Source organism: Odontesthes bonariensis, chromosome 22, assembly GCF_027942865.1.
Source record: "Odontesthes bonariensis isolate fOdoBon6 chromosome 22, fOdoBon6.hap1, whole genome shotgun sequence".
Lineage (NCBI taxonomy): Eukaryota > Metazoa > Chordata > Actinopteri > Atheriniformes > Atherinopsidae > Odontesthes > Odontesthes bonariensis.
In genome coordinates, this window is record NC_134527.1 from 15,388,040 (window position 1) to 15,400,277 (window position 12,238).

Consider the following 12,238-nt stretch of genomic DNA (forward strand, 5'->3'; position numbering starts at 1 on the left):
TTGAGAAGAAGTGAGAGGAAAAGAATGGGTCATTACTTAAACCAAATATCTAACAGTTTTACTGTTTTATATATATTATATATATATATAAATATATGCAAGTTTCTGGAAATCTCTTCAACCTCAACACATATACTTAATTGTGTGCTCTTTAGGCTTTCGTGGCTGTACTAAAAGCATGCTGCTGTTGATGCATGTAGGCTGCCCATTGTTTATAAAGAAATACAGCATGTCTGATGAATATCTGATGACTGGAATCAAAGTTGAGAGCATTTTATGTTGACATTTGAAAATTAAATTGTTCACATGCTGCTTTCAACGACAGATGTCTTGACCTCAAACCTGTTCATTATCTGATGAAACGTACACACAATCCAGTTCTTCTGAAACGATGTGCACAAATCAGCGGCGGCCAGCGTGCTGAGTGGAACCAATCAGCGCGTTCCAACGAACAGCTGCTCAACCAATCATGAACCTCAACGACATACAGGAAGCAACTGCCGATATATTGAGAGAGCACACTTCGTCCAGCATCACTTAACTGAGGCAAAAATCGAGGAAGGACCAAAGAAAAACCAAAGAAAAGCTGCTTGTCTGAGGAGGGTTGTTCCACTTGAGGTATCGTTGAGGCTGCTACTTTACTGACGACACTTTAATTCAGGTATGTATAAACATTGACGTGGGTATGATAATGTAGTATAGTAATGTTTTATATATATTTTTTTACAACACGTAAAGCCGTTGCCTTATTTTATTGTGCTTGCATACATGGGAGATTACGGTATTCACGTTTAAGAGCAGCAGTCAAGGTAAAAGTAAGTGGGTTTTTTTTCTGGATGGTATTTCACATTTGGCCGGTAATTTTCACATTGAAAATGGTTTTAAATAGTAATAACATATAGTACAATACATTGTGTCATTCTCACAATACTCTGGAATAATGGTTTCAGTTGTCAAAATTACAAATATTACACATTTAAAGGAGTTTATCATTTGAAATACAAAACCAGATTGGGCTGATATTTTAGGAGAGCTTCTCAAAGCTGGTAAACTCTCTGGTCGGAGAGCCTACACATTTACGTTTAATTTTGAAATATACCACCAGATTGAGATGATCTGGTTTGATTGACTCTGATATGTACTCTGAAGTGAAACTGGGATGTGAAAACAACACTTCACTTCAATATTATTCCAATATTGGGAATTCTAACTAATGTATGAAATGTAATGGGGATTTAATTTTAAAAATCAAAACCCTAATTCCATAGTACTATGTTAATGATATTGTTTTATTTGTTGTTACTATTTTTATATATTTTTAAATGTGAAACCTTCTGGCCGAATGTGAAATATCATCCAATCATACTTTTACTTTGTAAGCTAAGGTAAGGTGACCAAGCCTCTTCCGTCGCTGCCCCTAGGCAATGGAATAAGCTCCCCGTCTTAGTTCTGACCTGGGCCTCTTCAAATATAGGCTTAAAACCTACTTATTTAGGAATGCTTTTAATACCCAATAGTACACAATAGTATGATGGCACTTTTATCTTATTTTATCTTAATCGATTTTGTTATATTTTATTGCTTTCACTGTTATTTTATTGTTTTTATTTGTTTTTACTTATTCTTCTCTTTATTTCTTACCTGCTGTAAAAAACTTTGGTACACCGTAAGGATTGTTTGTAAAGGGCTGTATAAATAAAGTACATTACATTTACATAAGCTGCTCTTAAAAAAGAAAACCAGAATCCCCCTGTGTGCCTGCACAGCAAAATAAAGCGAAGGCTGGCGGTTGTAAGCAAAACATGCTTGTTTAGGTTAGTTTGACACCAGTGGACAACAGAATAGCATATTTAATAACATTAAAGACAAGAAATGGCAGCATTAGTCGGTCCAGATGTTTCCATATGAAGGCCTCACTTCCTGTCTACCGTGGTTTTGAAGCTTACTTGTGACTGCGACCTACGTGAAACACCTACATTATGCATTCAGGGCATATTGGTTTACGTCACAATTTTTTTTTCTTGCAGGTTTTCTCCTAGATCTGAGCACAAAGGGGCGAAGATGAAGCTGTTGTGTGTTGTAATGCTGGTGGTCGGCACCGCGTTTGCTGATGACGACGATAAGAGGGAGAGCGTGGGGACTGTAATTGGAATTGACTTGGGGACCACCTACTCATGGTAAGGAACTGAGGGACTGCATTCCCCGTTTTAAAGAGGACAATGAACTGATCTATTTTTGTGATGGCATGCACGCAGAAAGGGTATCTTGAATAATCTCTGTTTTCCTGTAGTGTTGGAGTCTTCAAGAATGGTCGAGTGGAGATCATTGCTAATGACCAGGGTAACCGCATCACTCCATCATATGTGGCGTTCACAAGTGAAGGCGAGCGTCTGATTGGTGATGCTGCAAAGAATCAGCTGACCTCTAACCCAGAGAACACCGTCTTTGATGCCAAGAGACTGATTGGCCGCACTTGGGCTGACTCCTCTGTGCAACAGGACATCAAGTACCTGCCCTTCAAGGTGAGTTTATACTCATGAGTATTTGAAGTAAAGGATATGGTTGTGGTGCAGGTTGCTTCTAAGAGATGCTCTTTATTAATTTTGTGCATATCCCCCTTCAGGTAACTGACAAGAAGAGCAAGCCTCATATCCAGGTTGACATTGGCGGTGGTCAGATGAAAACATTTGCTCCAGAGGAGATTTCTGCCATGGTGCTGACCAAGATGAAGGAGACCGCTGAGGCTTACCTGGGCAAGAAGGTATTCAAGATGTCAACATGTACATTAAAGAATAAATGTATTACAAGTAGCATGAAACTGAAACTGGGTTCCTTCTTTTCCTCAGGTCACACATGCTGTGGTCACTGTCCCTGCCTACTTTAATGATGCTCAGCGCCAGGCCACTAAGGATGCTGGAACCATCGCTGGTTTGATTGTCATGAGAATCATCAATGAGCCGTAAGTATCGGACTAAATGATGTTGTCTTCTGTCCGTCATTAGAAAGTATAAGATTGTTGTTGTAATATATTTTCAATCTACTTTTTATGTAAATTCAGAACTGCTGCTGCCATTGCTTATGGCCTGGACAAGAGGGATGGAGAGAAGAACATTCTTGTGTTCGATCTGGGCGGCGGCACCTTCGACGTCTCCCTGCTGACCATTGACAACGGTGTGTTTGAAGTGGTGGCCACCAACGGCGACACTCATCTGGGAGGCGAAGACTTTGACCAGCGCGTCATGGAACACTTCATCAAGCTGTACAAGAAGAAGACTGGCAAAGATGTGCGCAAAGACAACCGTGCTGTGCAGAAGCTGCGTCGTGAGGTCGAGAAGGCAAAGAGGGCTCTGTCTGCCCAGCACCAGGCTCGCATTGAGATCGAGTCCTTTTTTGAGGGAGAAGACTTCTCCGAGACCCTGACCCGTGCCAAGTTTGAAGAACTGAACATGGTAATTTCATCATTCTTCAAACATTGCGCAGTCATAACTTTGTTTTTTGTAAAACTTAATGTTTGACTCCCCTTTTGACCTTGTTGTTCTTAAATCTTATCCAGGACCTGTTCCGTTCCACCATGAAGCCTGTCCAGAAGGTGCTGGAAGATTCTGACCTGAAGAAGTCTGACATTGATGAGATTGTGCTGGTTGGAGGCTCCACCCGTATCCCCAAAATCCAGCAGCTTGTGAAGGAAATGTTCAATGGCAAAGAACCATCCAGGGGCATCAACCCTGATGAGGCTGTGGCCTTTGGAGCTGCTGTGCAGGCTGGAGTGCTCTCTGGAGAGGAGAACACTGGTAAGTCGTCACACTTTATTACACTTGACTGAGCTGGCAAGTGATATTTTGTTTTTAAATCTTTTTTTTTTTATTTTGCGCCTCTTGCAGGTGATGTGGTTCTTTTGGATGTTTGCCCCCTGACCCTTGGTATTGAGACTGTTGGAGGCGTAATGACCAAACTGATTCCCAGGAATACTGTGGTGCCAACAAAGAAATCTCAGATCTTTTCTACAGCCTCTGATAACCAGCCCACTGTCACCATTAAGGTTTATGAAGGTAAGAGTTGGGCAGAACAAAGTGAAAGATTTTTAAAGTACTGATGCAAGAATTTCAGCTGCATTATTCTAGGAAATGTTGCACAAGTCTAATTATGAAATGTCGTTTAGGTGAGCGTCCTCTGACAAAAGACAACCATCTGCTGGGAACCTTCGACCTGACGGGTATCCCCCCTGCCCCTCGTGGTGTTCCACAGATCGAGGTTACCTTTGAGATTGATGTGAACGGTATTCTACGCGTCACTGCTGAAGACAAAGGCACTGGCAACAAGAACAAGATCACCATCACAAATGACCAGAATCGCCTGACACCTGAGGATATCGAGCGCATGGTGAACGATGCTGAGCGCTTTGCTGATGAAGACAAGAAGCTGAAGGAGAGGATTGATGCCCGCAATGAGTTGGAGAGCTACGCCTACTCTCTGAAGAACCAGATCGGCGACAAAGAGAAGCTTGGTGGCAAACTGTCAGATGATGACAAGGAGGCCATTGAGAAAGCGGTTGAGGAGAAGATTGAGTGGATGGAGTCGCACCAAGAGGCTGACCTGGAGGACTTCCAGGCCAAGAAGAAGGAGCTGGAGGAGGTGGTTCAGCCTATTATCAGCAAGCTGTACGGCAGTGCAGGCGCTCCTCCACCTGAGGGCGCTGAGAGCGAGCAAGATAAGGATGAGTTGTAGGCAGGTTTGAAATCCTCTGTCGCCCCTTGCCCCTTTTGTTGTGGCATCTTCATGTACTTTTTGGACTGATGGGACTCAACAGTGAGAGGAATGGCAGGGAAGGGGTGGCAATGACAAGCAGCCATACTGAATCTTCTAAAAGACTTGAAGATGAGTTTCAGTGTGGGGAAGTGTTCTCTTCGCAGGAAGGCGGAGATTTGTAAGCCCAGATACGTGGCTTTTTGCTGCTGTTCTCAGGCAGTCCTGATGGGGTTTGTGTTGGACAGAGACTTATTGGGATGGGTGGGCAGGTTATTGAGGGCACATCAAGTAGGGCGTCTGTGGAATTAAAAGCTTTGTGTTCACAGGCAAAACTAAAAGTTATTTATTGAGTCAGATCATTGTACTTCTGGAAAGGTGTTGGAATAAATATTTCATACAATCTGTTACTTGATTGTCTGTAGCATTCATTTACAGCTTTTGATATTTGGTATAAATAAGTTTCTCACATTACCTCAAATGGAAAAACACTGAAATCTTTTTTCAGTAAACAATAGGACAGGTAATTCTTGACAAATCTTTTATTATATTTTAAAATCTTCATTTCACAACGGTTACAATACAGTCATTATATATGATGCCCTGTGTGTCCATGCCTCCAAATATAAAAGCCAGATTTATTGTTTCAGAGGCTGCTGAGCTGTCGGCCTGCTTCCCATCTCCATTCCCCTCACCACACTGCTTCCATGGTAATAAACACATGGAGTGGTCAAGGCGGTTCTGTGGCATATCTCCTTCAAATTTCATTAGGGTCCATCTATTCTTGTCTGAAAGCCGAGAGTATAACATTACAATGCATCCAAACTGAATAAAAGTACAGCTGTATCAGACAAAGCGCTTCAACACTCAGTCTTAAGTATAAAAGCACCAGTACCAGTGTTGAATCTGTACATAAAGTTAGTGGCACCATCTGCAGTCATCCCTCCAAATATGTAGATGTTCGAGTCCACCACAACAGCTGAATGGGCTGCTACTCCTGGTAGGATATCTCCTTTGGTCTGTAGTTTCTCCCATTTCATGCTTCCTTTAAACAAAGATTGGCCTGTATTTTAAAAACATCCCGGCAGCACTTTGTCAATCACATTCATCTTTGAATATTCAGTGAGGCTTACTTGAGTCAAGAGAGTACATATCGTTATGAAATTTGTCTCCAGCCATGCCCCCATGAATGTAAATCTTAGAGCCAACTGCCACAATGATGTGGCCGTGTCTGGCTGGTGGTTGCCTGCCTTGTGCTTCTGGCTGGGACCAAGTGGAAGACACTGGAGCACATAATGCACAGATTAGATTGTTGTCATAAGAACAAACTACTTTAGCATTTGATAACAGAGAAAGAATGGTGTTACTGCAAACAATAACTTGGAGGATAACTGACCTACTTTCATATAAGGGCTGATTAAATGTGTCCTTTCATTTACTATAGATCTAGTGATACTTCTCCATATAGAGTAAAGGAGTCAGAGGGTATCAGACACATTTAATATCCTTTCTCATCAAATTCCCGGATTGTGTCACAGATGTTTATAGTTATTTCAGTGGATCAGACTTGAGCTTAGAATGAAGTTGAGAGCATTTATATAAATGTGTATTGTCAACTTCTTTTTTAAATAGTAAACAGGCAGCTTGTTTTATAGTGTGCCATGAAATTAGGAGGAGACTCAGTGAGACAAATCAAGCAAAGGAAAAGTGTGCATATGTTCTTTAAGTCCTGGGAGGAGGTTTAATCAGCCAAAAGAATTTAAAAGACCTGCATGTATGTAACATTATGGATAACCTCCTATAACTCTAGTCAAGGTCAAACCAAAGTTAATTACATTATCAAGTGCTGCTTATTAGAAATAGGCTAGGTGAAGCAAGGCAGCAGTTTCATTTAACGCTAACCTGTATCAAAGACGTGAAGTTTGGAGTCTGAGACAGGAGCAGCTCCTGCTTCCCCACCAGAAAAGACGTACAGTTTGTCCCCTATGCAGGCTGAGTTGGTGTGGTACGTCCTGGGACTGGGGAGTTCCCCTTTCACCACTACATCCTGCCAGCGAGGCTCACTGTCTGGATGCAGAACGTACATATTGGATCATTCAATTTTCACCAAAATCTACAGTGCAGTCACACACAGTACAATCAATTAATATGGTTGTGAGGGCACAGACTACACAGCAAATTATTTCATAGATCAACACCTCCATGTGAATGCAACTTTGTTTATTTGTGATAAATTATAAATGATTGCATATTAAAAGGCACATTTTAGATGGGTTTTACCCATTAGCTGTACTTTCTGGACACAGTTGCGATTGCCACTCTGCTGTGCCCCACCAAACACCCACAAGCTCTGTGGGCTGCTTTCTGGAACAAAGCTGCAGTGTTCATATCGTGCCTCCAACCCTTCCCACTCTGAGGTGTCCCATTCATGATGATCTGGTTAAAAAAGACAAACATGAACAGAAGCCATATCAATTTGAAGGGCGCATAAGTTTTACCAATACAGAGCTTTGACTACTGACTTCATCCTTATATTAACTATCTCTTTCTCTTTCAAAAATAATGATAATGAACCACAGTGAGGAAACATTAAGCATTAAAATAATACAACTTTTCTTAGTCATATGGGAAATATGAATAATATAAGATTCTTGTTATTACACGTATCTGCAACTTTAATTGATCTGGGTTGGGACAAATATTTCTTTATGAGCTGATTTCCACAAAAGCTGTAATTTAGGTGAAATTTTCTTAGCATCAAACTAACATATTTGTTCATATATTCTTTTCTTTTTTTTTTTGCATAAATTAAGATGACATGCTGCTTGCAAAGCAATTATGTTGTTCTGTATAAGCAGTGATACTTTAAAGTCCTTGAGGACACTTTTACCTAGATTTATAATGTGGGAATTTGAGAAGCTGCCATTGGGATTGGCTCCCCCAACAATAAGGATTCTTCCTCTTCCTCCGTCTCCAGATGGAATAAACATGCAAGTATGACCCACACTGACACATGGAGCATTTCCACGTGGTATTAAAGAATACCTGTTGACAGTAACAATGATAATAATAATAATAATAATAATAATCAGAACAAGTGAAATGATATGTAAGGTTACTTACAACATGTGCAATGGATCAGTCTTAATTTACTCACCAAATTCCTTCTTTAGGTTTGTCTGTTGGGTCAAGCACTGGGATAAACTCCATGGCCATCAGATATACTGTTGAATGAACCTGATTTTACTGTTTCCTCACTGTTATTTCGTATTATTAATTATAGTATACTTTAGATGGTCAAAAAACGATGAGAAATAAACAAATTACTGTCAAACATGGTCAAAATGAGGCTGTAACCGAACGAGTTTACAAAAGTAGTAACACGTCTTATGTTGATGGTCCACAGAAGCTTTTATGTAGCACAACAGAAGCAGCTAAATGAGTTGATATTTTTGTAGCTATTTATCGAAATGCCGAGAGAGGCCACTGGTGAAACAATGGGAAAAATACTTTCATTTAGCTACAATGCTCCGACTAAGAGCCCTCACACGCCTCCAATTCATATTTAGCATGTGAAGTGCTTCCTCTGTACTGACCTGTTCTTCCGGTTGGAAAGAGCAGAGACGTTCTATTTAAGGACAGTTAGTTATCTGTGGCTCCATTTTTTCACGACAAGTGGTTCATACAGTTAAATGAAGCGGAAACGCTTACTTACCAGCGTAAACATATTGCTGCAAGTTAGAATTGAGCTATACGCTATAAACAGTACGCAAATTGTTACGTTACATACGTTATGGGCAGCTCCTCGAACGTAGTTGTCATGGTTTCTTAGCGCGCATGCCCAGTTCACCGACAGCTATCCTCGCGTCACAAAAAGTGCCAAGAAACCGCAAAGTTCCTAATCTGTCGTGCGTGAAACAATGGTGGTAATTTATAGCAATAAATGAACATTATGTAGCCTAATATATATCCATAACACTCCGTCTCCAGTTCTCATCTGACTTAGAAAGTCGTTTATACCACTTCAACTCAAATGGTAAGCAGGCCGCTCATCGACATTCTTTGAAAAAAATACCCCACCAGACAGTTGTCAAGCACTTATTGCAGAGGTTTTTCAGATATGCCTGTCCCTCTGACTGTGGTAAAATTAAATTACATGGGGATTTTCAAGTTGCTGCAGGTTAAATTAGCCAAAGATGGCACCAGATAGAACCTAGTGACCTTAACTGACAAAATAGTAAGTGTTATTGTCATCAGGTGATCGAAATGATTAATCATTTACATTTTTTAAGTTTTGACATGTCAGTTTTAGTAATTCAAAGTGAATATGTATGTCTTTTAACGAGTATGCATGTATTTTAGTAATATTTAACAAAGGACTATTTAGAATTTTAGCCGGAGTTGTGATAAATGTGTCAGAAAAAAAAGAGAAGAAGACTAGATCAAAAATGTATAACTACTATTTGGAAATGGACATTTGTAAATTGCAACCTGTTTTACTCCGTCCACCAAAATAACAATGATATTTCTAAATATTTGCACTTGGTGTGCTTTAGTTCTAACCAAAAGAGATCCAACCCGACCGCCAAGCCCTTCCAAACCAACAAGACTAGTGGGGTGTAGTTGTAAAGGGAGTTACACGTCTATTGATTATGTGAAATCTAGTCGCTGTTGCAGGAACTGGACATATCTTTCATTAAAGCACACTTAAATGGATTGATTAAAATAATACTTATTATGCAGAAAACAAACAAGCACTCATAGTTTTTAAATTAGAAGTAAATTACTTTGCATGTATTTAGAGAAGCTTGCCATTCAGCCACATCTCCTCCAGAATAGTCATTTGAATCTTGGACAGTGGAAGTATTTGAACAAATTTCTTCCTTTCCGTCTGTTTATTTCCACAAGTTATGTTTCTCCTAGGAGGCATGTTTTGCTACGATTCAGTGCACTTTGACAAGAGTAAACTGCTACTGCACTTCGTAGTGAGCCCACTAGGTTGTGCCCCTGTAAAGTTTTGTTAACAAGCAATAAAACGTTTTGTAAACTCACATGTAAAGGTCTAAAAAGAGGATGCGATCAGCTCACAGTTTAACACAAAAGTACACTGTTCCACACGTAGGAAGTAACAGTTTCTAGCCTTGCTGAATTCAGAATTAGATAAGTAAGCGTATACAAAAAGACTTTCTTATTTGAGGAAGTTGTTTTACAATTTCTACATTAGCATTCCAGTAAAAAGTAACACAGTTGCAGGAAAGTACTGCAATAGTGTACTATTTGATTTGTTTTAGATGAATTCTTTGATAGGACAATGCAGTATAAAAAAGTCCCATGCTGAAATAGCTTTGATATAAAGCTTTTGGCACTGCTAACAGAGTTGCAAGTGTAACAGGAACCAGGAGAAAAACACTGTTTTGTTATGTTATGGTACACAGTAGCATGGACAACAGTCATATTCTAAACAGTGGCTTTTCGTCCTAACAAATTAAGGGCTATATTGACAGGGATACAATGAAAGTATTAAAATACAAGAATGGAGAGGTAAAGAAACAAATATTCTGATGATTTATTAAGTCAAATATTTGTGTAGACTGCAGTTACTTTGCCTTTGTGCTCAAAGTTTTTGCTGAATGCTGTATGTGTTTCTTTTGATTGATTGGAAAACACTTTATAAAGACAGGAAAAAACTTGAAAAAGAAACTTTGGTTCCACATCTTAGAAAGGAGGGGTATTGTCATTTAGCGTGGCCTCCGGTTCAGCCAGGAGGAAATCTCTTAAAGGGGGTGCACCTATGTTCAGAATTTGGGTAAGATGTTATGTCCTTTCGAGTTTGTCAATGGCCCTAAAACTATTTGTCCTCGCTCTCCGAAGCACATTTTGTCGGGTACTGTCATCATAAGCTCAAACAAATGACCAGGATTGAGGCCTTGTTTGAGTTTTATTTTAAAATCTTAAAAACAGACTGGTTGTTGTGATTCATGAAAACAATAAACAACAAGAATGTTCCATTTGTGTGAAAGAAAACAGGTTAGCATATGTTAAGTGGCCAATGCTTTCTTTCACAGTTTTATCAAAAGTGATCATATCAAAGTTGAACTGGTTCTTTCTTTGTTCAGTCTCCTACTTTACATCAAATTTAATGAAAAATATCTCAGTAAATTTGATTAATCAATGCTCATATTCCCACCTAAGCTCTGGCCTTGCGACAGGAACAAAATTATCAGACTCTCTTTCATAAAACAAAAAGATTTAGTTTGACCACTTTGACTTAGCTCTTCGAACTCAGACAAGTGAGAAAAAAAAAAATCCTATCACAAATAAAATCTGGAGAGACGGGCCATGTTACTTAAATTAGCAGAGCAATCCAACCGAAAATCGAACAGTTTTACTGATATATTCATATATTTTTGTCTCGATCTTCCAACCATCCACACACAAAATATACATTGTTTCATGTAAATTCTAAAAATGAGTATGTGTTTTGAATAGAGATGGGAAAAAGCTAATTACTACACATACAAATTTAATAGTTTTTTTTTTTTTTTTTTTTTAAATAGAGAAAATTCTTGAAAGAAGCTGACATCTTTTCCAAATTGTTACATAAATCTTTACTCACTGGGAGATGATATAAATTCCCTGTTACTTTTTAATTTTCTACATTGTGTACTTTCTTGAATTTCTCCATTTATAGGCATAAGTTGACTGGTAAAACGATGAGACTGATAGAATGGGGATTTGACGTTGGCCTACACTTAATTGTATGCTCTTTAGGCTTTTGGTGGCTGTACTAAAAGCATGCTGCATCAGTGACTTTGTTGATGCATGTAGCCTGCTCATGCATCAACAAACTGCATCAACAAATACAAAGAAATACAGAAATACAAATGCTGTAAAGAAATACAGCATTTATATTCAGTGTCTGATGACTGGAATCAAAGCTGAGAGCATTTTATGTTGAAATTTGAAAATTACATTATTCACATGCTGCTTTCAAAGACAGATGTCTTAACCACAAACCAGTTCTACTGATGTAACATTTACTGTACCTAGTCACAATCATACAGGGTCTTGACATTTGTTACTCAATACTTGAGTGCTCATAACTACATGGTACTTTTACAGTATCCCACTATCACTGGGCATCAAACGGTAACATGTAAGTCAAGTCAATACGTAAAGGTACATTGTAAAGAAAACAATAATAATGTTAGCATGGCATAGACTTTAAAATGAATGAAATGTGAAAATGTAGCACCCATCTCGGTCTGTAGAGTGGCGTATCGTTGCACCAACCGTGTTAATGAGTCCCTTTGACAGAGAGCCAATCAGCATCAGCACAGTGGGTATATATTGTGACGTCGCCTCAAAACGATGTGTACAAATCAGCAGCGGCCAGCATGTTGAGTGGAACCAATCAGCGCGTTCCAACGAACAGCCGCTCAGCCAATCACGAACCTCCACGACGGGTAAGCAGCAACTGCTGATATATTGAGAG

The 12,238-nt window shown here is 39.3% G+C and overlaps 2 protein-coding genes across 4 annotated transcripts; one reads left to right on the forward strand and one right to left on the reverse strand.

The window, feature by feature from the left end:
- The first annotated feature begins 520 nt into the window (after window positions 1-520).
- On the forward strand, window positions 521-5,153 carry LOC142372823 (endoplasmic reticulum chaperone BiP-like). Its single transcript, XM_075455807.1, has 9 exons — window positions 521-661; window positions 2,028-2,177; window positions 2,291-2,522; window positions 2,624-2,761; window positions 2,847-2,959; window positions 3,059-3,449; window positions 3,554-3,791; window positions 3,882-4,049; window positions 4,160-5,153. The coding sequence occupies exons 2-9, from the start codon at window positions 2,062-2,064 to the stop codon at window positions 4,723-4,725; spliced, it is 1,962 nt and encodes a 653-aa protein (XP_075311922.1). The 5' UTR covers window positions 521-661; window positions 2,028-2,061; the 3' UTR covers window positions 4,726-5,153.
- A 117-nt stretch (window positions 5,154-5,270) lies between these two features.
- rabepk (Rab9 effector protein with kelch motifs) lies at window positions 5,271-12,157 on the reverse strand. 3 transcript variants are annotated; one of them, XM_075455810.1, is made up of 8 exons: window positions 12,037-12,157; window positions 7,901-7,967; window positions 7,634-7,788; window positions 7,024-7,179; window positions 6,646-6,810; window positions 5,877-6,026; window positions 5,639-5,788; window positions 5,271-5,531 (listed from the first exon to the last, which is right to left on the reverse strand). In XM_075455810.1, exons 2-8 carry the CDS (start codon window positions 7,957-7,959, stop codon window positions 5,305-5,307), a joined length of 1,062 nt encoding a protein of 353 aa, XP_075311925.1. In that variant the 5' UTR covers window positions 7,960-7,967; window positions 12,037-12,157; the 3' UTR covers window positions 5,271-5,304. The 3 variants fall into 3 exon arrangements, with proteins under 3 accessions (XP_075311925.1, XP_075311923.1, XP_075311924.1); XM_075455808.1 differs by lacking the exon at window positions 12,037-12,157 and adding an exon at window positions 8,459-8,564; XM_075455809.1 differs by lacking the exon at window positions 12,037-12,157 and adding an exon at window positions 8,340-8,446.
- Window positions 12,158-12,238: the final 81 nt, after the last annotated feature.

Excerpts from the sequence above, each read along its gene's own strand:
- LOC142372823 (XM_075455807.1), top strand. The coding sequence starts at position 2,062 with ATGAAGCTGTTGTGTGTTGTAATGCTGGTGGTCGGCACCGCGTTTGCT. Across the intron at positions 2,523-2,623 it reads TCAAGTACCTGCCCTTCAAG|GTAACTGACAAGAAGAGCAA; the intron begins GTGAGTTTATAC and ends ATCCCCCTTCAG. Across the intron at positions 2,762-2,846 it reads AGGCTTACCTGGGCAAGAAG|GTCACACATGCTGTGGTCAC; the intron begins GTATTCAAGATG and ends TCTTTTCCTCAG.
- rabepk (XM_075455810.1), bottom strand. The coding sequence starts at position 7,959 with ATGGCCATGGAGTTTATCCCAGTGCTTGACCCAACAGACAAACCTAAA. Across the intron at positions 6,027-6,645 it reads ACTTCACGTCTTTGATACAG|TGTCTTCCACTTGGTCCCAG; the intron begins GTTAGCGTTAAA and ends TATGTGCTCCAG. Across the intron at positions 5,532-5,638 it reads TATGTACAGATTCAACACTG|ACAAGAATAGATGGACCCTA; the intron begins GTACTGGTGCTT and ends CTCGGCTTTCAG.